Below are 22,775 nucleotides of genomic sequence, written 5' to 3' on the forward strand. Positions count from 1 at the left end.
CCCGTCTCCACTATTCTTGTGACTAAAGTAGCATGAATTGAACATCTAGCTATTGGGAAAGAAGCCAAGAGAACCTAAAAGCTAAGATCCAATTTTGAAAATGTGTATTTTTATGTGCATGATTTAGACCAGTGTTTTCCAACCTTTTCAACGTCACGGTACCCTTGACCTCACTCTTCATATCTCACAGTACCCCTGCCATCCTCCCCCCTCCTTCACCTCCCAGGGTGAAGGGAAGCACGGGGGGTGGGAAGGGGTGGGTAGTGGCTGCTGACCTTGTGGCAGGCCCTGCCCCCTGGGCCATCTCCATATCCTTGGTGGTGCTGGCGGGAGACACCACAAAAGTGAGGGGGGCCGGTAGCATTGCTGCGGTACCCCTAGGACACGCTCACAGCACCCCAGGGTACCACAGAACCCTGGTTGGGAATCGCTGATTTAGACCTATGTGGGGGCACTGAGGAGAGGAAAAGCTGGTTTCAGAAACATAGTTTCAGTCTCTAGCTAATTAAAAAACGTACAAAGATTCTCTGGTCATTGTGCCTTTCTTGAGAGGCACACCAAACGTTCCAAAGGTTTGCAGTTAGAAGTTGAAAAAAGAGACCCTTCTCACTGGTCCTCATTTTAAGTGTCAGATCCTCAAGGCTTACACAGTCCACCTCAGTTAATGAAACAGAGTTTTGGTCAGCTAAGATTCTTATATTATATTAACCTTTCTTACAAAAGAACAGTAAAAAAAGTGTTATTTCATTACAGACACAGGGCCAGAATAACCAGTTCCATGGTGTGCACCTTGATATTTGTCTACTTTATTTTTATTTCACTCTTCCTCCGAGGAGCACAGAATGACATACACAGCTCTTCCCTCCTCTATTGTATCCTCACAATACTGTACAGGAGGGCCTTTTTTTTAACACACACAGCTTAACACAGATGTTCCCAGTGGTCAAATGTTGGGTCCTGGAAACATTTTCTGTGAAATCATTCTGCAAACCTCCATTCCTCCCAACATTTTCACCTTTGTCTCATCAGTCACGTTTATTTCACACACTGCTGCTTATTATTCCTGCTGGTGGTGGTGGGATGTTATAACAACTCTCCCTTTCAACCACTTTCTCCTTCCTCTCATCCTCTGTATTTGGAATCCTCTCTATTGCATTGACAATTTAACATAAGAGCACAGACACAAGCCAGGTTGATTGTCTCAGCTTTGTCAATTTCATCCTGAATCCAGATAATGTGTCCACATCAGAAGTGAGTGAAATTGACAAGGGAAGTTGCTTTTGCAGGAGGAAATGGACAACAGACTGCTGGAAAGCATCATTATTACTGTGGAAGTCTCTTGTCAATTTCCTCCTGCAAAAGCAACTTCCCTTGTCAATTTCACATGCTGCTAACTGGACACATGGTATCTTTGTCTGAAGGCTTTTGTTATTTCCCCATTAAACTTCAATTTCCCCATAGTTAGCATGGTTTTAGTTCATTGTTAAGTCTTCTAAGGGAGGGTATTTTGGCTACCCCTGTCCCTTTAAGACATTTCCCAATAGGCAGTTTCCTTTCTTCATCCAGCAATCCCCTGCTTTAGTTCTAGCCAGTCAGTCAGAGTGAGGTGCCAAGGGTAGTTGGAGACCGGAATATTTGTGACGTACATATTTTTTATATGGTGGTCTGTAGAGCACAAGTTAAGTTTAACAGCAGTTAGAACTAGACAAAGACTGAAAGAACTGAAAGGAAGCAAGACACAGTGGACTTTCTTGAAAGCAGCCAAGAGAAGACACAGTCTACAGCTTCAAACCTACTCAAGACAAGCAAGTACTCTGATTAGATAAACCCAAGGGAGGATTTAGGGTCTTGATTCTCTCAAGTAATAAACCTATTGTAAGAACTGTTGAACCTGGCTTGTGTCTCCCCCACTCTGTCCTAGCCAAGTACAGGACACCAAAAATAGATTCCAAAAATGTGGCAGAACAGGTGACATCACTCATTTGGGATGAAATTACAAAACTGATACCCGGCTTGTGTCTATGCCATCACATTACATCACTAATGTTCTCATCAGATCCCCAAGCGCTGGTAAATTCATGTGGCTGTATGGCAGTGACCTCCTGTTAGTGTGAAAGTATCCTAATGCCGGTGTAACTTTTATTCCAAACATTGTAGTATTTTGCTTCCATCGGATTTGAAACAAAATAGAGGGTGTTGAGTGATCACTAGGGATGCCATTCCGCCGCCCCAAGCAGCAGTGGGAGAACAATACAATTTTAAAAACAACTGTCAGGCCTATGGTGTGATATCTCTTCTGGGGAAACCCAAAAGTGACATCATGCCTCTCCAGGAAAGCTAGAAACTCTGTTTTGCCACAGTGTCTCTGGCAGTTCCTAGAGGTATGACATCACTGCTAAGTTCTCTTTGGAAGTGGTGTCCCAGCATCACTGACAGCTGCCCCCATATTCCCACCCCCTAAGTCTTCCCCACACAACCCTAGCCGAAAGATAAAATTTGATCGGTAGGATCGCTCTGTTGGATCACCCTACTATTTATTTCCCTGAAGAAAGCTGTTGAAAACAGGGGATGATGGTACACACGGTCTCAGATCCTGGTGCATAAGGACAAACTTCAGCTATAATCTTACAATGCAACAATGTAGTCTTACCTGAGCCATTAAAAACATGCTTCTCCTGTTTGTTGTATTGCTTTGACTGGAAAGAATACTCTTTCTGGAGAAAAAAGAGAGAGAGAAAAGAAGGATTTCTTGATTACTAATTTACATTTCTAGCCCTTCTCTGGGCCTAGGAAAGTAGACCATGATGCAGAAGGTACCGTTCACTTTGTATTCTCATACTAGGACAATTTAACTGAGAAGATGTTGTTGGGTAATCTAAGGGCCAAGTTAGACCAGGTGCTGGGAATGCTGGCCATAGAAATTGTGATTGTGTCAGTGTCCGCAGTTCACATTTTGATTACTAGCAATTGTTCACCTTAATAATTTCCATTTTGGTAAAGCATATCTGAGAAGCACTTCAGCCCCATTGACACCTTAGCCTGCAATTCCTTTCCCGTACTGGTTATTCCAGCATCTCAGATGTCCCTCCAACATACCTTAAACAACATATTTGATTTTCATTTTTAAAAACTTCTGCATTTGGCTTGAGAGAACGATATAACTCATCTTTCTTCACAGTGGTGCCAGATCTCAAGGAAGTGTGTTCCTATGGTTTGTTTGTAGGGTAGCCAGCAGGGACGTAGGTATAGATTTTTTATGCGGGGGGGGGGGGATTCGGGAGTGGGGCCACTCTCCTAATGATTCCACCCAGGTTTGGTGAAGTTTGGTTCAGGGGGTCCAAAGTTATGGACCCTCAAAGGTGTAGCCCCCATCTCCTATTAGCTCCCATTGGAAACAATGGGGGATGGGGGCACCCCCTTTGGGAGTCCATAGCTTTGGACCCCCTGGACCAAAGTTCACAAAACATGGGTGGTATGATCAGGAGAGACCCCCAAACAATCCCTGAAAGTTTGGTGCTGCTAGCCTAAACAATGCGTCCCCTGCAGGCCAAAAACCAAAAAACACTAAAAATGTTTTAAAAACCCACAAACGGGTGGGCGGAGCTTCGAACATGAATGGGGGGGTTTGAACCCGAGAACCCCCCTTACCTACGTCCTTGGTAGCCAGCCTCCAGGTGGTGGCTGGAGATCTTCTGGGATTATAACTGATCTCTAGGCCACAGAGAGGAAATGGCTGGGCTGCTCTGAAAGGTGAGCTCTATGGCATCGTTTCCCTATTGATTGAAGTCCCTCCCTTCTCCAAACCCAGCCTCCTCAGGCTCCACTCACAAAATCTCCAGGTATTTCCCAACCTGGAGCTGACAATCCTATTTGCTTAACAGTGGTGGCGAACCTTTGGCACTCCAGATGTTATGGACTACAATTCCCATCAGCCCCTGCCAGCATGGTCAATTGGCTATGCTGGCAGGGGCTGATGGGAATTGTAGTCCATAACATCTCCTTGAGTGCCAAAGGTTCGCCACCATGGGCTTACGATGTCCACAACCATACTATGATCCTCAATCAAATGGAATGTTTGATGTTTAGCAAGAGGATTTGTGCATATGAGTAAATGTGAGCATTGATGGGTAGAGTTATTTGGCCAGTCTCTATGCCACGCTAGATTTTAAAAGTGTCAAGGCCGCTGTCAGTATCATGGGCCTTAATATCCTTTTTACGCCAGATTAGTCCCTGCATTTACACGGGAGAGCTGCTCCTGGGTAACCGAGGTGAGGAATGTGATGTAGGTCACTTGAGCAGGCGTGGTAGGGGTGGGTTTCCACATCAAACCAGTTCTTCCAGAAGTCACTTAAGCTAAGACCCCAATTTGGCATCTAAAATAGGAACTCAGTCCAACTTGTGCTCTTAAAGGCTTCTGAACAAAAAGCCTTTTGTGTTTCTCCACAGCTTCCTGAAGGTTACTGTGTGTCAGCAGGGTTGGTTGCTAGGTGATGTTTATTGGAAACTATTCCTCCGGACAATGCTTTTCATGGTTAGAGGCCTTCTCCTGCGATAGTACTTTATGAAGCTAAAATTCTTGCACTTGATAACCTAAGACGCTATGAATACAGCCCAGCTTCGAGAAGGCAGTAACAATGTTATCTCCTAAAATACTTGCCAGGCATGGCACGTTCTTCAGGTTTCATTTCAAATCAGAGGAATCCTGTCAGCCAACGTCAAAAACATTGTGTGTTCCTCTTATCTTACAACGGGATGGGAACTCACAAGCAGGCCTGGGCGTAGATAGTTGGGGCACCCTGGACTGGTTGCTTCCGAAACAATAGATATTGTCTCCTCTCCCTCTCCAAGTGGTTTGATGCCTCCTTCTACTTCTTCTCCCTCACTCTCCTGTTGCTGCTTCTGACTGGGTGACTAACAAGAATCAAGCTTTCAGCCCTGCACTGTTGAGGTTAGAGTAAACACAGTGGGAAGTAATTCAACTGCCTTGGCTCCATTTGTTAAGCCCTCCAGACACATCCGTGAAAGAAAGCGGGAAGGAAGAGGAGCTTGCCTGAGTGGTCAGCGGCTCTGGCCTGTGTAGGCTTCGTGTTGCTGAAGCTGACCCGGTTTTCCTTCTTTCCCTTGGAAAGGGCAGTAGCTCTGTGGTATAGCCCCTGCAGAAAAGTCCCGGATTCAATTCCTGGCATATCTAGTCCAAAGTTTACATAAAAGACCTCCACTTTAGAGCAGCTCCCTGTCCAAGAACACAACACTGACCTTGGGAGTCCTTCTGACTTGATATAACACAGCTTCTGTTCATCTTTTCATCTTGCACTGCCTCAAATTCTATGTATGTTTACTTGCTCTCTCTGCCCCCCCACCCCGGGGTCTGTCTGTTTTATTATACCACCTAGACTAGTGGTGATGAACCTATGGCACTCCAGATGTTCATGGACTATAATTCCCATCAGCACCTGCCAGCATGGCCAAATGGGAATTGTAGTCCATGAACATTTGGCGTGCCATAGGTTCACCACCACGGACCTAGACCATATCTGTAAAAGGTTCTGTTGGTACCCTGGCTCACTCCTCACACCTTCTGAGCAACTAGAGAACACGCCCTCTAGCCTGTTGCAGGTTCAAAAAACAATTTTTTTGAAGAAGTTTTCACTATTTTTCCAACTAAATGATTATATATAATGAAAATAAACTATATATCAAAACGGAGTATAAAATGGATCTGTACTCATAACTGTCAATAATAAGAGCGCTAACATTCATCATTTATTTTATATATCATTCTACTACTTATAATTTTATCTTAAAACTGCATAACATGTATTTTAAGTAAAATCACTTTGTCTATCATTTCAAAAAGTAATCAAGTCCAACCCCCGGCAATGCAGGAACATATAATCAAAGCACCCCTGACAGGTGGCCATCCAGCCTCTGTTAAAAAAACCTCCAAACTCCACCACACTCCGAGGTAGTGCATTCCACTGTCGAACAGCCCTTACTGTCAGGAAGTTTTTCCTGATGTTTAGGTGGAATTTCTTCACCTTGAACCCATCACTCCTGGAGTCCTGGTCTCTGGAGCAGCCGAAGACAAGCTTGTTCCCTCACCAACGTGACATCCCTTCAAATATCTAAACATGGCTATCATTTCACCTCCTAACCTTCTCTTCACCAAACTAAACATACCCAGCTCCTTAGGGCATGGATTCCAGACCTTTTACTATTTTAGTAGCCAACACCCCTAATCTTTTTAAAAAGACTTGGTGGCAGGTCTTGCTTTTATCTGCCACTTCCTCCATACCTCTGTTTCACTATTAGGTTGGCAATACCTCTCTGTAAGCCTGATTTGGCCAGGGGTTTCCAGTTGTAGCACATGAATTTGGGAAGTTGTTTTTCTTTTAATAGTCTTAGAACTGGCAAACAAATGCTATCTGAAAAAGCTCTACTCAACCAGCAAACAGAGTATGAGATCTTGGCAAACAACCCTGTAGAAAGACACTTTGTTGAAAGTTTCCGACCCTTCCGATATCTTTATTAAATATCTCAGCACAGCGAGAACAGCAATTTCCCTGGAGGAGCACACATTGTGTCCAGTTTTTATCAGCTGCACTGCCCATGCACTAGAAGGAAGTAAACACACTTTCAAAGATGTGCCAAAAATATACTTTCTGCCACACAGAAAGCCAAATCCAGAGTTCAAGCAAACAAACCTCCGTACTTTTCAGTTTTATAGTACCATCAGTGTTGAAGCTCTTTCCCCAAGGAATGTATTATTAGGATTTCAGTAGAAAGGGCCAAAGAGATAAGGGCAGAATATGAGCGCGTTTAGTTTTACAAATTGGCAGCATGATTCTAAATGCATGGACTTAAAAGCAACCTCTGTTAAATGCAATGGGATTTGCCTCTCAGTAATATCCACAGAATTGCTGCTTCAGGCTTCACTTGAGTTGCAGTCATGCATATAAATTAAGGGCTAACCTTTAGCAAAAGAAATAGATTTTTGGTTGTGTGGGTTCCTGGCTTGCTTTGTCAGAAAAGACAGGAACCAAACTCCATATCTATGCTTGAAGGTCAGGGAAATGTAGGGGCATGCGTCCTGTATGTGGATGGAGAAGGGGTAAGCGCATGTGTGATTATTTTGACAGTATAGCTTTCATCTGCACTTTGTCCTCACAGTCTTGCCCAAGATAGTTTTCCTGAGAGCAAGGTCTCTAGATACAATAAGCCTTTTGTATGTGCAAACTGGACATTTTTAGTATTATAGAATTTCATGACCCTTGCACATGGTATTCAGTTGCTTCCAGAAATCTTGTAAGCTATGCATTTTACTCTAGGGTTTGCAGTATGAAATGCCTGCCCCCTTAGAAGAAGGGAGGAAGAAATCTGGGGACTAGGGTGGGTGGAAGAAAGTGGGGGAAAGCTTTTGGAGGGAGAATCACAGTGCATATTTGGTCCTGAAGAGCTCTAAAGGACAGAAGCACTTGACCAGGTATATGAGATGCAAAGTTTCCATAATTAATTAATTAATTAATTATATTTCTATACCACCCTCCCCGAAGGCTCAGGACGGTGTCCATCAACACTAGAACAATTTAAAACATCAAATACATAATTTACAATAAAATAATATATAAAATACTAAAACTACAGATGGCTTCAGCCCCTCCTTCCCCCTTTATGTACCCATGGGAGGACAGATGTTCTTATGGCGGAGTTGACATCATCCCGGCTGGCCAAGCATCCTGGCGAGGAACAAGGTCCAGTTTTACCCCAGGCCCCTCTTGGAAACTTTGTAAGTCCCTGCGAGGGACTCCTGATCTCACCTGGAAGCCTGTTCCACCAGGTAGGGGCCAGAGCCGTAAAAGCCCTGGCCCTTGTAGAGGCCAGCCGAATCGCCTTGGGGCCAGGGATCACCAGTAGGTCCGCCTCCAACGAGCGGTATAGGGAGAGACGGTCCCTCAGATAAGCAGGGCCAAGGCCGCGAATGGCTGTGAAGGTCAATACCAAAACTTTAAACATGACCCAGTACTCGATTGGCAGCCAGTGCAGTTGGTATAGGACCGGCGTAATCCGGTCCCTAGCTGTTGCCCCAGAGAGGAGCCTGAAATGAAAAGGCTGGCTCTTGAATTGCTAATGTGATATGGAAGAAGGAATTTCAGCAGGACATAAGAAATGGCCAAGGAATTATGGGGTTGTTATGCATAGGCAAGTGGCAGAGAAACACCTCTGAACAGCCCTTGCCTTGAAACTCCTGTGAGGTCGTCATAAACCTGTTGCAACTTGATGACAATAAATAAACAAACAAACAAATAAATAAATAAATATGGAGGGTGGTAAAATCGTCTGACTGGTCTGTTCTGAGTAGTGTCTGGCCTCCAGTATCTAGGTCAACAAGGTCATTTCAGGGTTTGTTACCCTGCTGGGCTGAATGCCTCGTCAGTGAAATCACTCATATCCATTTTTGTCGTGAACTTTTAATGCAGTACCAAATGCAGAGACTTCCAGCACAAGGAGATCTTCAGGAGAGATTCAAAGAGCTGTAGTTTAAAGGTCAGACATCTTGGGACTTCAGTATTTAAAGGTAAATTATCTCCTTCCTATGAACCTGTCAGTTCACTTATACCTGCCCCTTGAGGCCATTTCTCAGGTATTCTTGTCTTCAAACCTTGTCTCTGAATGCAGAAGCTTAACGCAGAAAAGATATTTTGTGTAGTGTCTGGCTGATTATGAAACTCATCCCAACTGACGTTTATCTTTATTGCTATCTCTTTAAGTATCATATGAAGCCTTGTTTATTCCCCCTTTCTAGCGTTCTTATTTATTCAAGCTGTCCTTCTTGTTTCTGTGTTTATTGTCAGAGAGAGGGAGCTGAGTTGGTTGCCTCCTCACTGTTTTAAATTATCCCATGTTTCACAGCGCTTTGCTGTTCTGAATGGGTTCTAAGACACCTTGAGGAATCTCTGAATGGAAAGATAGCAAGAAATACCATAGATAAATAAACACTTTCCCCATGTAATGATGGCTCAGTTGAATCTCTAGCCCACCAATTACTACACTGTCTCAGATTCAAGGAAATCAGATCCAAGTATGTGAATCTTACTCCTTTACCTCTACCCAATCTCCCCGATTTAATTAGATTACGCTACTTGTTGGACAACTCTGATCCTTCTCTCTGTATGATAGTGGCAGACTTTCTCCTGGAAATTACTAAATGCCAGTAGTTTTCCTTCCACTTAACATTTATTTCCTGTATTGTATATGCTTTTTAATCCGTTTTTATTATTGTTGTACTGTTGTCTATGCCAATAAAGGCTTGCTATAATTTTTAAATAAACACTTCCAGGGGAAGAAAAGCTGATAACATTCCATCATCTCAAAACCCCCCCAAACAAAACAGCAAATAAGACTGGTTTTACATTGCAGGGTATAGGTTCTTCTGAACTTGGATCTGGCTTCTTGTTTATGGGGAAAAACACTTAACACAGGGAATTTATATTTTGGTAATTTTCAAATTTTGTATTTGCTTTTATTTTATTTACATTACCATTGATGTTATGCTATTTTTTTTGCTATTAATAAATATCCCAGGGTGGCCGTATCTTTGGATATTTAAATACAGAGCTTGGGAGGATGAACTTTCTACAAACCTGGAAAATGGTCCAGATTGGCAAAAAAAACCCCCAAACCCCTCAGGTCTAAAAATAAAAGTCTTTAAAAAAACAAGACATGAGGATTTACATAATAAATAATAAAAAACAGCACCTGTATCTTTGAGAAAGAGATGCCCCCTGTGGCCATTGCTAGGTAACTACAGCGTTATTGTCTTGGTTTCTGTCAGGAAAAGGCAGGGGAACAGGTAAGGCTCTTTCCGCAGCTCCTTTTGGGCTTTTATTTAAATATAGAAGAAGAAGAAGAAGAAGAAGAAGAAGCAGAAGAAGAAGAAGAAGAAGCAGAAGAAGAAGAGTTTGTATTTATATCCCCCCTTTCTCTCCTGCAGGAGACTCAAAGGGGTTTACAATCTCCTTGCCCTCCCCCCCTCACAACAAACACCCTGGGAGGTAGGTGGGGCTGAGAGAGCTCCGAGAAGCTGTGACTAGCCCAAGGTCACCCAGCTGGTGTGTGTGGGAGTGCACAGGCTAATCTGAATTCCCCAGATAAGCCTCCACAACTCAAGGGGCAGAGCTGGGAATCAAACCCGGTTCCTCCAGATCAGAGTGCACCTGCTCTTAGCCACTACGCCACTGCTGCTCCTGGGTATTATGGGTATTATCAGGCACCAGTCCCTTAGCATTCCCTTCTTGCAAACGTTTTGCCCTTTCCCCCTCACTTCCAAGCCTAGTCTGCAAATGAGAATTTTAATTGTCAATAGAATGGGCAGGTTTCCTTCTACCTGCCTCAAAGTTGGGAGTCAGGATTTCTTGGGCGAAGCTGATGACCCTTGAGCGTTTCATCTCAAACCATTTGGGAGTCAAACAGGTTCCAGGGCTGAGGACATTACCTCAATACAATTCCAAAGCTGTGTTAGTTAAAAATGATCTTCAAGAATCTAATCACGTTCTTTTTACTGAGCTCAATGAGCTGCATCCAAACTGGAATAAAATGGTTTGGGCACCTCTACCAAACTCCCCGCCATTCTATTCTGTTTTTAACAATCCTGCAATTCGTTGTTCTGGGAGAACTGACATTTCCAATTTCCTGGGCAGTACAACACAGCACGACATAAGGTGGCATGACACCTCTGAGTCATTTGGTTAAAACCCTTTCACTGAATGACAAGCTGTCTCTCTCAGGAACAAGCTAATTAACTAGCTTGAAGTCAGGCTATCACACAGGGAAAAAATATAAAATACCTACTATTTTTGTGTGCCTCTGTCAATGCTTTGAAGTGTGCTTTCTTTAAGGGTTCAGAAGAGAGATGGACATGACCTCTGTTTTGAAGCAGATGTTATCCATCCTAAATAAAAATTCATACATACCAGCTCGTGACCACTTGGAGGGAAGTCTAGGCCAATGAGCAGGCCACGTCGAGGGACCTTTCCTTTCCTACCTAGCCTCCTGTAAATGCTGTTTCAGGTTGCCAGTTATTTTTTAAACAGCCTTGCTCCTTGTCTTTAACTGCAGCCTGACAGAAATGTAGTAACACTTTTCAATAAAGGGCAGGATCATGTGGGTGAGTGATAGTGGTGGCATCACTATGGGGAAAACGCCAAGTTGATGCAGGGTAGCTCTAGGGATTACTGTAAACTCTATGGTGATTTCTACAGTTCTAGAATTACTCTGTCACTCCCCTCAGACATGATGTAGCAATGATGCTGATATAACATTTTTTTAAAATCCCTCTGCTACTTGGAGCAGTGGAAGGCAAAACGGCTGCCAGCAGTAAGTCTCCTGCCATAGTGGGGAAGTGGGGTAGCCCAACTTTTCAGAGTTCATCTCCATTCCAGACTTCTCTAACTCAGTTTCTATGTATCAGGGCTGCTGTTAAAAGCACAGGAACAAGGGCAGTGAAATTTCAAACTCTATGCCTCTCCTGTTTGTCTCCATCCCGCATTTGGTTTAGCCTCATAGGAGAAGTATGCATTACGTGAAGTTCCGTTATTATTTTTTAAGGGACAGGTTCTGGTGGGTTTTCCGGGCTGTGTGGCTGTGGTCTGGTGGATTTTGTTCCTAATGTTTCGCCTGCATCTGTGGCTGGCATCTTCAGAGTCCTGGTACCACAGAGGGAAGTCTGTTACACACTGTGGATCTTGTTCCTAACGTTTCGTCTGCATCTGTGACTGGCATCTTCAGGGGTGTGTCACAGTGTGTAACAGACTTCCCTCTGTGATACACCTCTGAAGATGCCGGCCACAGATGCAGGCGAAACATTAGGGACAAGATCCACCAGACCACGGCCACACAGCCCGGAAAACCCACCGGAACCAATTGAATCCAGTCATGAAAGCCTTTGGCAATACATTTTAAGGGACAGTTTCCCTTCCCCCCGAAAGTGATGAGTCTATAGCTGATTTCCCCTCCCCCCGATAGTATAGGTCAGCTTCCTAATTTGCCCACTGTGTACAGCTTTCCAACATCTAAGGATACAGTCTAAAGATGTTACGGCAAACTTAGTGAAGCAAGTCTGTTCACAGGAAAGCTGTCTTCTAACGTGTCAGACCATTGATCTATCAAGGATAGTACTGAATAATTGCTAAGCCTGTGGGCATTTCTGGAATGTTGAGAAAGTGTAATGAGAGACACCACAAAATGGTTGCTTACGGAAGGGAGGACCAGTCACAAAATGGCCACTTGAGGGGGACTACAAAATGATGGGTAATTCCAAGCCAAGTGTGAACCTAGGATGGGGGCAGCTATTTCTGAATGGACTGTACTTGCAGACACTCCTGAGGTCTTCTGAAGCCCTTCCACTTCCATGACCTATAAGAAAGCCATGTTTTGGGGGAAAAGAGCCTTTATGGGAGAAGAAACAAGTGGGCACTGGGTAACCCTTTGGCATGTTCCATAGAAACCATGGGTGCCAGTTAGGGATCACTGGCCTACTGTAACTAGTAATGTCTACCTAAATAAAAAAAAGGACCTTCACATCACCTACATTAATGTGCGTTTTCCCACTTACCTTCTGCTGCGCGCTACTGTAGCCAAGTAGCGCGGGGTCCCCCGGCACTCCCCACTACAGGGGCGGTGACAACGCAGCCGCCCCAATGCTGCGGCTGTCACGCCCCCTCAGCACACGTCATTCCTGGCGCTCTTCAAAATGGCGCCTTTTGATGACCCCATGTAGAGCGTGGGGTCGTGGGGAAGCCCGGGTGCACGTCAGAAATGACATGCGCTGAGAGTAGCGCGCGGCATAGGGGGCTCATGGTAAGTGGGGAAACGCTGTTAGTCTTTCTAGGATTGAAACCAGGACTTTCTGCATGCAAAGGAGATGCTCTACCACACAGCTGTAGTCCCTCCCCAGTTGGTACATGACTAGGAATTTCTGTATGCTGCAATTGAAAAAAGGTGGATTAAAATGTAATAAATAATCTGTCTCAGCAGCAACCATGAATATGAAATGATAACCACTGAACCAGCAGCAATCGGGCCAGTGCAGACCAACATTCACTGGGTACTTCATCTCTGTCAGCAAATGCAACAGAGATTGTGTTCAGCACAAATTCCTCGCTTAATAGCTGTCTTGTACGACAGCATGCGACGCCAGCACCCGCTCTTCACATCGGCTCTCTTACCCTATTAATCATGTAATAATTGCCCTGCATCTGGCTAACGCTGAATCACTATTCCATGAAAGGTACGCCACCGTCAGTAGTCTCTGGCCGCTCTCTGGCTTTGATTGAGGCTGCATCCAAAAAAAACCAGATGTCAGCGTGCCCATAACCGAAGTGACAACAAAGGAGATTTAATTGCTCTGTGCTACGAGGACGTCTGAATAGATTTAGGCCCGTTTTTGTGTTATAGTGCTATCGTCAGTGTACTATGCTGCCTTCAAAACCTGATCTCATGAGCCGAGAAGGGAACGGAGGGCTTGCCATGCCGATTATGAAATATTAAGGTGTATGCATTACCAGCTGGAAAGAGCCGAAAACCTGCAGGCACTGTTAATTCCCCTGCTGGCAGTTACACAGAACGGCAGGTTCATTAACTATTATTAGACCTAATCTCATATTGCACTCAGGGAATATCTACGCTAAAAACAAAAAAACTTATTTTTATTCCAGTTCGACAACCATGGCTTCTCTTACAAAATCCTGGGCATTGTAGTTCTGTGAGGATGTGGAGGCTTCTTTACTAGAGATCCCTAGCCCTTTGGTTCTAATCTACATATCCACAGTGGCCCCTTCCGCACACCCAGAATAATCCACTTTCAATCCACTTTCAATGTACTTTGCAGCTGGATTTTACTGTGTGGAATAGCAAAGTCTACTTACAAACCATTGTGAAAGTGGATTGAAAGTGGATTATTCTGGGTGTGCGGAAGGGGCCTGAGAGTCATTTCTGGAATGAGAGATTCCTGGAGATTTGGAGGAAGAGCCTGCAGAAAGAGGAACTTGCAGAGGGCAGGGAGCTCAGCAGGAATATGATGCTGTTGAGTTCTCTCTCTGAAGCTGCCATAACTTCCAAAGGGACTGGTCCCTTTAGTCTGAAGATCAGCTGTCATTTTGGGACCTCTCCAGGCGCAACCTGGAAGCTGGCAACTCTATTCAACAAAAATGAAGTAACAGAATGGAATGTACCACCTCTGCCTGCTCATGAAGAACTATGCTGTTCCAAGATCCCATACAGTAATAATCAATTCTCAATGTGGCCAATTCTGTGGAATCTTAAATCTGGAGTTTGAAGTCATGAACAGACAAGACAGCCCTTTCTACAAACCTGAAAAAAGCCCCAGGTTTGCAGAAAATATATGAAATCTGAGAAGAAGAAAAAATATACTAGGAGTTAAAATCTTCTCAAAGAATAGAAGCAGAGCTTGCAGCTTTAAGAAACAAATTCCCTCAATGGCTGTTGCTAGGCAATCATTTGCTAGGCAACCTTCAATCCAAGAAAACCAGGAAATGTGGGTTTTCCTGACCTTATTTTGTTTTAGAAAGTTATGCATCAGGTGTAAAGAAACAGAAATGTCGTGGCACTAGGCCGCTATTTAGATTAGGACCACAATGTGGTTGGAGAAAGGCTGCACAGTCCTCCTTCTTGGGACAAATAATGTTCCCAGGGTCATTTTTAGAGCTGTCAGTTCTGGGTTGGAAAATACTGTACTTGGAGATTTTGGGAGTGGAGCCCGAGGAGGGCAGGGTTTGGGCAGGGGAGTGACTACTTCACAGAGTCTACCTTCCAAAGTGCCATTTTCTACTGTTGCTTGGAGATCCATTGTAATCCTAGGAGATCTCCAGCTACCACCTGGAGTTTGTGTGGCCATCGCCAGCCCTCAATGACTGAGTCAATCCATCTGTTGAATTGAGTCAAACCATCCATCTGAGTCAATCCATCCTCTTTTCCTGCCCCCTTCCTAACATATTGTCTTTTCTTGCGACTCTTGCCTTCAAAGACATAGTGCCATAGAGTCCAGCCTCCAAATCTGCCATTTTCTCCAAGAGGACTTATCTCTGCAGTCTAGAAGTCAAACTGTAGTTATGTGGGTCCTTTAGTCCCCACCTGGAGGTTGGTAACTCTGGTGGATGCAGTCTTGCTCCCTCTGGCTACTGTTACCCAATGCTCTCTAAGGTTCCAGTTGACTAAGGGGCTTTCCCCACTGACAGAGTTGAACTGGTTTCTACCTAGGTTCGCCTCAGTGAATCCCCACTGCCACTGAGCTCAACATTGTTTTGTCTCAGTTCTCTCCCCCCCCCCCCTCAGAACTGTGACATCCTTGTTGCAGTTATGAACTACACTTTTCTGCCGGAACAAGGTCGATACCGCTTTGAAGCGGGGAAGCATCGAAATGACACCTCATCCGTTCAACCAATCACGAGCCGCTTTTGTGGCATGCACAGAACGGGAGAGTTGTGGTGGGCAGAAAGCGCATGTAACTGTAAACTGTAAAAACTGTAAAAAAAAAAAAAGAACGCTCCCATTTCCCGCCGTAACACAAGCGCCAATCAAGATTGAGGAGCGAAACAGGCACCAAGATGATCCTGCCCACTTAGCTCGGTTCCAGGGGGCCAACTCAGTTGCTGTGGGGACCAGCCTGGAATGCAGCCCTCCACTATGAAGGGAACGAATTAAAATTATGTAGCTCCCTTCTGTAGTGGGGAAAGCCTCTGAGTGTCAATGGCTGATAACTTTGGTGATTAAGATTCTACAAGGGTACAAAATGGAGCCATCCCAACTGGCAAGTAGCAATTGGCCTGGCCTGGACCCCTTCACGGATTAATGAATCTGGGCAACTGCCCAGGCTGCCAGTGCTGACTCTACCTGTTGCCAGATCACAGAACAGCATTTTCCATCTTGTCAAGCTCTCAGCAGCCGCCAAACTGAGCTCTATGAGCCGGAAAATCAATTAAGAAATCCACCTTTCCCTACCTCTTGGGGAGTTCTTTCACAGTCCGCCATTGCTTACCGAGGAGACACATTTCAAAAAGGGCATGCGAATGGATCAGCGGTTTAGAAAGCTCCTCTTTTTGTCATCGTGTCCATTCCGGTCCTCAATAGAGACACAACCAAGCTGTCTGAGGGGCTGGCATGTCCTGCTAACCCCATGAAACCGTGGAAGTTTCTCCTCAGTCTGAATGGAAGAGGCTGTTCCTGGCCTGAATTGCTATAAAGCTTTACTCTGTTTGGCCTCCCACAAAAACAGCCTCCTTGTCTGTTTTTAGTCCCCTTTTCAAAATAAGGAACTGCCATTCTTGCGCTGAGGAGGAAAGTTTCCAGCTCTTGGATAATGGCTCTTATTTTGTCCATCTCTTTGTTTAGCATCAAAGCTCCGTGTTAAAGAAAATAAAGAGATTGGGGTGTGCGACAAGTGAGGAAAGGGTGAAAGGTGAAGAAACGGGGCTAGGCAGCTGTGTGTGGTGGTGGAAACTGGAGATGTTTTCTTTCATTTGAAAGGGTGCCATAGAATAAAGAAAAGGAACAACCTCTGGGTAAAGTTCGGAAATAATACTTCCAGATTGTGGCAAAAGGGATTCAGGTCGAACACAGATGACAGCGTTTCACATTCAGTCATTATTACAATTGCCAACTGCAGCCTAGCAAATTCCTGGAGATTTGGGGTAGTGCCTGTGGAGGGGGAACTTTGTGGTAATAGATTCAAGGTAAAATCCCTCACCAGAGCCTGCACGCTGTAGTTGTCATTTTATCTGGGTGCACTGATCTCCATAATCAGATCAGTTGTACTGCTGGGGAAATTGCAGGTCCCAGCTGGATCTTGGCACCCCTAGCAGTTACAGCTTTTTTTTTTCAGCTGTTGCCTCGAAGTCAGAAGCAGCAGCAGAGGGCCTTCCATTTCAGCTAGTTTGCTCTGAGGCTCTGAAGGGACTATGGAGCAGCCAGGTCCCAAATCAAGATAAGGTGTTTGTTTGTTTGTTTGTTTGTTTGTTTTGCTGAATAAATGTGGCCTGGATTTAGTGGTTAGACTTTGTCAGTCAATAGTTTAAGCACAGAAGTGTTTTGTACCCGCAACATCAGAGGTGGGATCCAGCTGGTTCCCGAGAGTAGGTTACTAATTATGTGTGTGTGCCGAGAGGGGGTTACTAATGGGTGATTTTGCCATGTGATTTTTGCCTTAGTCACGCCCCTCCTCTCAGTAGTAGCGCGTAGAACTTGAAGCAGTCTAGCAGGAGGTGCACTGGCGTGCGTGGCAGCCTGCGCCTGCGTGCATTCGTTTCCTGGCCAAGGACCGGCGCAGCGGCTGCATCCTTGCCACAGCCCCGCCCAGGAATGCCCCACCCCCGGAATGCCCGGCCACGCCCCCATCGTGCCCCGCCCAGCCCCATTGGCGCTAGGCCACAGTTTGAATCCCACCACCATGGGAACCTGTTACTAAAATTTTTTGATCCCACCACTGCACAACATGGTCTTGTTTTGCAGGGTGACAAAAATAGACTTGTCAGCCCCTGAAGCGACTGTGGAACTGTAGGAACAACTCTATGAAACTCTATGATTTTCACTTTCAAATTAGGTTTGTTCTTCCTCCTGCTATTGCTAGTAACTTAGTAGTAGAGCACTTGTTTACATGCAGAAGGTCCAAAGTTTGATCACTGGCATTTTGCTGTGAAAAAAAATCAAGTAGGAGTGACTGGGGGGTGGGGGAAGAGATTTTGCACACTGGGGTGTGTCATCTTCAGCCAAGAGTCAGTTATTCTCAAATATGCTTCTCTGAAATTCACACCTGCTATTTTTTCTATAGACCCTCACTCATCTGTCTTCCTCTTTTCCTCTCTGGAGAGCCATAATATTAACAAAGACACTGATCAGTGTGATTCAGGCAGATCAGGACGATAGGGCTCCAAGTCCATACACTGCCATTCAGTTGATCCCAAATGGAGTTGACCCAACTATTCTCCAAGTGGTTTTCCTCAGTCAAGTCAGTAGTTTTGAATATGCTGCCACAGGAGGTGGTGATGGCCACTAACCTGGATAGTTTTAAAAGGGGCTTGGACAGATTTATGGAGCAGAAGTCAATTTATGGCTACCAATCTTGATCCTCTTTGATCTGAGATTGCAAATGCCTTAACAGACCAGGTGCTCAGGAGCAACAGCTGCAGAAGGCCATTGCTTTCACATCCTGCTTGTGAGCTCCCAATGGCACCTGGTGGGCCACTGCGAGTAGCAGAGTGCTGGACTAGATGGACTCTGGTCTGATCCAGCTGGCTTGTTCTTATGTTCTTATGTTCTTAAGTCTAAAGTGCCTTCTTTCAATTTACACTGTGCTTTCTCTAACTGAAGCACCCCGATTATTCCAGTTTTGCCTGGTTATTTCTTGAATGGGGGACCAGGAAGGGAAACTTGGGTTGCCATGTGGAAGAAAGTAACGACAAACCACCTCTGTTCATCCCATATCTGAAACACCTCATGAAGGGGGTTGTAACTCGACAGCACAAAAGAGCTATTTAAGTTAGATGGGAGGTGTGGTACAAATATTTTAATTAATAAATAACTAAATTTTGCTCAGTGGAGTGGTAGATTAGGGTTATGACCCACTGCACAATCTTTCTATAGGCCAAATCAAGGATTTGGATCTGTTCTGCTTTCAGTTGAAATTGTATGGTTCTGGTGAGTGGCAGTCGGCTTTGAACTGCTTGCCCCAGATCAGGTATGCTATGGAGCAATTTTGCTTAATTATAAAGTGGCAAACAGTTCTGAGCTGCAAAGTTGTAGAAACATACAAATGGCCTTGCTGAATCAGAGTGATGTCCTTCCTGTACACCATTTTGATCCCATCAGCAGATAGCCACATAGATCACAGTTCATTTATATACTTTTGGTGTCCTTCACATGGAGCCTTTGGGAATGCACATGTTTTCCCCTCTTTGGCACTCATTGCGCTTTCAGATCAAAGAATCCCTGCTGTTTCAGAAACCTATTAAAGTTCATTTTTTTCTCTTCATTCATACGGAAAGTGAAGGAGATCACTGTACATTAAGCCTTCTTCTAGGTTTTTTTTGCTCCTCCTTGCCTTCCCCCACCCACACAGTAGCAGTGTCTTCCACTCTTCAGGCCACCATTTCAAAACAATCAGAAGGGTTTTCTCTTCCTTTTATAATTAATGCTGAAATTGACATGAAATTAACACAAAGTAGCACTAGACCAACAACAGCATCCCCAAATGGAGATTCCCCAGAAAGAACAAGAAAGTAGCAGGCAAAATGGTGGCTTGGCTTGGCGAGGCACACTTCGCAAGGAAAGAATCCCAGTATAGCAAAACAACAACAACACCCTTTGGGAAAAACCCACTGCGAAGCAAACAGCTGATGGGTAAGTGTTGACACAGAAGCTGGTGCATTCAGAAGTGTTACTTCTATAGGTATATTTTTGCAAGAGAGTAAAAAAATCACTAGAATCTGCAGTTTCAATGTCAAATCAGTTTCAGAAAGATCTTTCCCAACCTAAAATCCACAGTCTTCTCCAAGGGACTAATTGAAACCTGACCAACATTAATACCCTACTATCATATCATTGAAACTAGCCACCAATATCAGCCCAATAATGAGCTGTTTGGTGAACCTTCAAAATCAAAGAATTCCACACACAAGGTCAATCACTCAAAAGGCCACATTGTGCCTTTTCTGTCCTGGCTTGGTACAAAGGAAAAGGACAGTTTTGGTTAGCCTTTTACGATCATGATGATCTTGGTGCTGTATTGGGCTGAAACAGTTTAGGGCACTGTCATATTTCTTTCAGCATCTGTGAACATCTTTGCTTAGGACTGGCCTTTCCCCCTTCTGGTTTCAGGGACCCTATAAAGCTTGGGCATGTGGAGAGTCATGAGCCCTTGGGCACAAATCAAGGGGAAAGAGTCCTTGGGCATAAACCAAGGGGAAAGAGTCCTTGGGCACAAACCAAGGGGAAAGAGTCCTTGGGCACAAACCAAGGGGAAAGAGTCCTTGGGCATAAACCAAGGGGAAAGAGTCCTTGGGCATAAACCAAGGGGAAAGAGTCCTTGGGCATAAACCAAGGGGAAAGAGCCAAAGTTAATATGCGTATCTTTGGCCACAGAAGTCCAGACTCTTTAGTTCACAGCCTGTATCTCCAAGGGAGCCAGCCAATATGCTGCCACAGGTGATGGCCACTAACCTAGATAGCTTTAAAAGGGGCTTGGACAGATTTATGGAGAAGTCGATCTATGGCTACCAATCCTGATCCTCCTTGATCTCAGATTGCAAATGCCTTAGCAGACCAGGAGCTCAGGAGCAGCAGCAGCAGAAGGCCATTGCTTTCACCTCCTGCATGTGAGCTCCCAAAGGTACCTGGTGGGCCACTGCGAGTAGCAGAGTGCTGGACTAGATGGACTCTGGTCTGATCTAGCAGGCTCTTTCCTATGTTCTAATGAGACTAAGAAGGACATTCTGGGCATCACCTTTTGGCTAGCTTCTCTCTAACTTACGCATAAGATACCTGTCCTATCGCAAGCTGCTTTGAGTCCTTCCAGGGAGGAAACTGGGAAAATAATAAATATGAAAACCAGGCTAGTCTGCTCTCTCTTGGTCTTGCTGGGTTTCCAGTGTGGTGCATTCTCTTGCTTGCTAGACGTTCTATTAGAGGCATGACATGGCCAAGATATGTGTGGAAGCAATGGCTCCCGTAAGGGAAAAAGTAAATAGAATACAACATGCCAGTGGTCGGTTGGCTAATATGTCAAAGACCAACCAATGAATTATACCTAGAAAGAAACCTGAAAGAAATTAGGTGATTAGTACAGATGCTAGATTGCTGATACTATGCAATCAACAATTGCACTGTGCACCATTAGAAGCCATTAGAAGCTTTCAAAGATTAATCAAGAGCTGTACAGCAGAGTACACTGCAGTAGTCTAGGACCCAAGTTCTGCACCTCCCTCTGTAACCTGGTTTTATTTCTCATATAGTTCTTTTGTTCTGCTTTTTTGGTAACCCTCTTAAGCAGCTGGAAAAGCTCTTAATAAGCGCTTCAAATGAACAAGTCAAGTTCAGGACATCGTTAAACACTGTTAAACGACTGCCAGTGTGGTATAGCTGCTACCATGCTTAACTCTGGCCACAGAGCCCCAGGTTCAAACCTACATTCAGCCATGATTCTCAGTAAGTGCCTTTGGGGCCTCTCTACATACAATCTACCTACCTAGCCTAAATCATCGTGCGTTCCTATGCAAAGTTACTCCAATCTAAGCCTACTGAATTGAAATGCTTCATTAAGAACATAAGAACTAGCCTGCTGGATCAGACCAGAGTCCATCTAGTCCAGCACTCTGCTACTCGCAGTGGCCCACCAGGTGCCTTTGGGAGCTCATTCACATGAACCACTCCAGAAGGCACCTTCTATAAACTGGCCCAAACATCTGCAGCGTTCCAGCTGAACTATGGTTACCCTCGTTTTTGCTCTAACTCTCCATCTGCACTGGCTCTGTGAAACTTTTTTCCTGCCTCTCTGCCAGATGGCATTTCATCGCCTGACCAGGAAGAACCAGGTCTCCAACCCGAGGATGCCAAATCCATGTTTTACTTCTTGAAAGTACTGATCCTCCTCCACTCCCAGTATCTGCACAAGACAACATCCTTTTAATCATTCGATAGCCAACTCGCCCATCTTAATGAGTTGATCCCGCGTTGCTAGGCAGTTCCATCTCATCCACACTACAAATACCAAGCATAAAATCATTACCTTTTTCCCATGGGCCGCTCCCATGATTGCACGTATCCAGTGGTGTTCCCAGACAACAATTGTGGATTTGCTTTTGCTGTGTGTGTGTATGTGTATGTGAAAGACTGGACTGGCCCTTCTGGGGATCCTTATTGTTTGGTCATGCTGCTTGGGCCACTGTTTGTAGACAGTCTAATTCAGTATCCAGCATGCGAAAGCACGGCTCCCATCCATTCACAGGGGAAGAGGGGCCAAGAAACCACTGCAGGATCTTCAATGGGACAGGCAGAAACAGTCCCCCGTTGATGGCTCAGCCTGGCATGTAAAGCATTCATCTTTTATATACCTAACGAGCGGCTCGCACACTGCCAGAGGCGACACACAAAGGCGGCTTTCATGCCCAACTTCTGAGCAGAGTTCCCGTACTGTGGAAGCCTGTTGAAGATTAGAGTAATCAGACTTGACACAGCAAGATGCCGCGGAAGGGAGACAGGCTCCAAGAAGGAATTCAACCTGCTCGGCACAGCTGGGACCCAGGGGTGCCCGCGGCGTTTCTTCTCGACGAGGGGATTTTTGCCATCTTCCTCTCTCTGCCCCCCTCTCCCGCCACTTGCTCCTCACCCTGATGCGGTTTTGGCAAAGGGACCTGGGAAAGAAACACAGTGAGATCCATGTGGGGAAAAGGAAACCGGGTACGGCCACTGCCCAGGCTGCTGGGATTATGAGATCGCACAGCCAGCCGGGCCGTTCTCTCGCTGTCCCCGGCCTCCCTGCCAAACTCTTTCTGGTCTCCACAGAAGAGGGACGAAACAATACCGTTGCATAATGGAAGGAGGCAGGCGTGGAGCAAATGAGCCTCAGCTGACTAACACAGGTCTCCACTGTCGGTGGTTTTATTTCCCTCTAATAGCATTAACTGCTTGAGGCTGTGTGAACTCACTAAGAAGATGTAGTACAAGCTGAATTTCAGTTTAGACTTGAGCTCACTGAGAAGTATTAAGAAAGG

At 45.0% G+C, this 22,775-nt stretch overlaps 2 protein-coding genes across 3 annotated transcripts in view; both read right to left on the reverse strand.

Moving 5' to 3' along the window:
* FAM107A (family with sequence similarity 107 member A) overlaps nt 1-22,517 on the reverse strand; it is a 69,366-nt gene extending 46,849 nt beyond the window's left edge. Inside the window, exons 1-2 of one of the 2 annotated variants that reach the window (XM_048491255.1) lie at nt 21,791-22,517; nt 2,651-2,714 (exon numbers count right to left, since the gene is read on the reverse strand). In XM_048491255.1, coding sequence (XP_048347212.1) covers nt 2,651-2,714; nt 21,791-21,814 — 88 coding nt within the window. In that variant the 5' untranslated portion in view covers nt 21,815-22,517. Of the gene's footprint in view, nt 1-2,650; nt 2,715-16,014; nt 16,214-21,790 lie in introns of those variants that run through there. The other variant, XM_048491254.1, reaches the window with a different exon arrangement.
* Nucleotides 22,278-22,775, reverse strand: part of FAM3D (FAM3 metabolism regulating signaling molecule D) — a 34,222-nt gene continuing 33,724 nt past the window's right edge. Inside the window, exon 11 of the mRNA XM_048487315.1 lies at nt 22,278-22,415. Within this exon, the coding sequence (XP_048343272.1) occupies nt 22,278-22,415 (138 nt within the window). The remainder of the gene's footprint in view (nt 22,416-22,775) is intronic.

The sequence above is a fragment of the Sphaerodactylus townsendi genome, linkage group LG03 (assembly GCF_021028975.2).
Source record: "Sphaerodactylus townsendi isolate TG3544 linkage group LG03, MPM_Stown_v2.3, whole genome shotgun sequence".
NCBI classification, from domain to species: domain Eukaryota; kingdom Metazoa; phylum Chordata; class Lepidosauria; order Squamata; family Sphaerodactylidae; genus Sphaerodactylus; species Sphaerodactylus townsendi.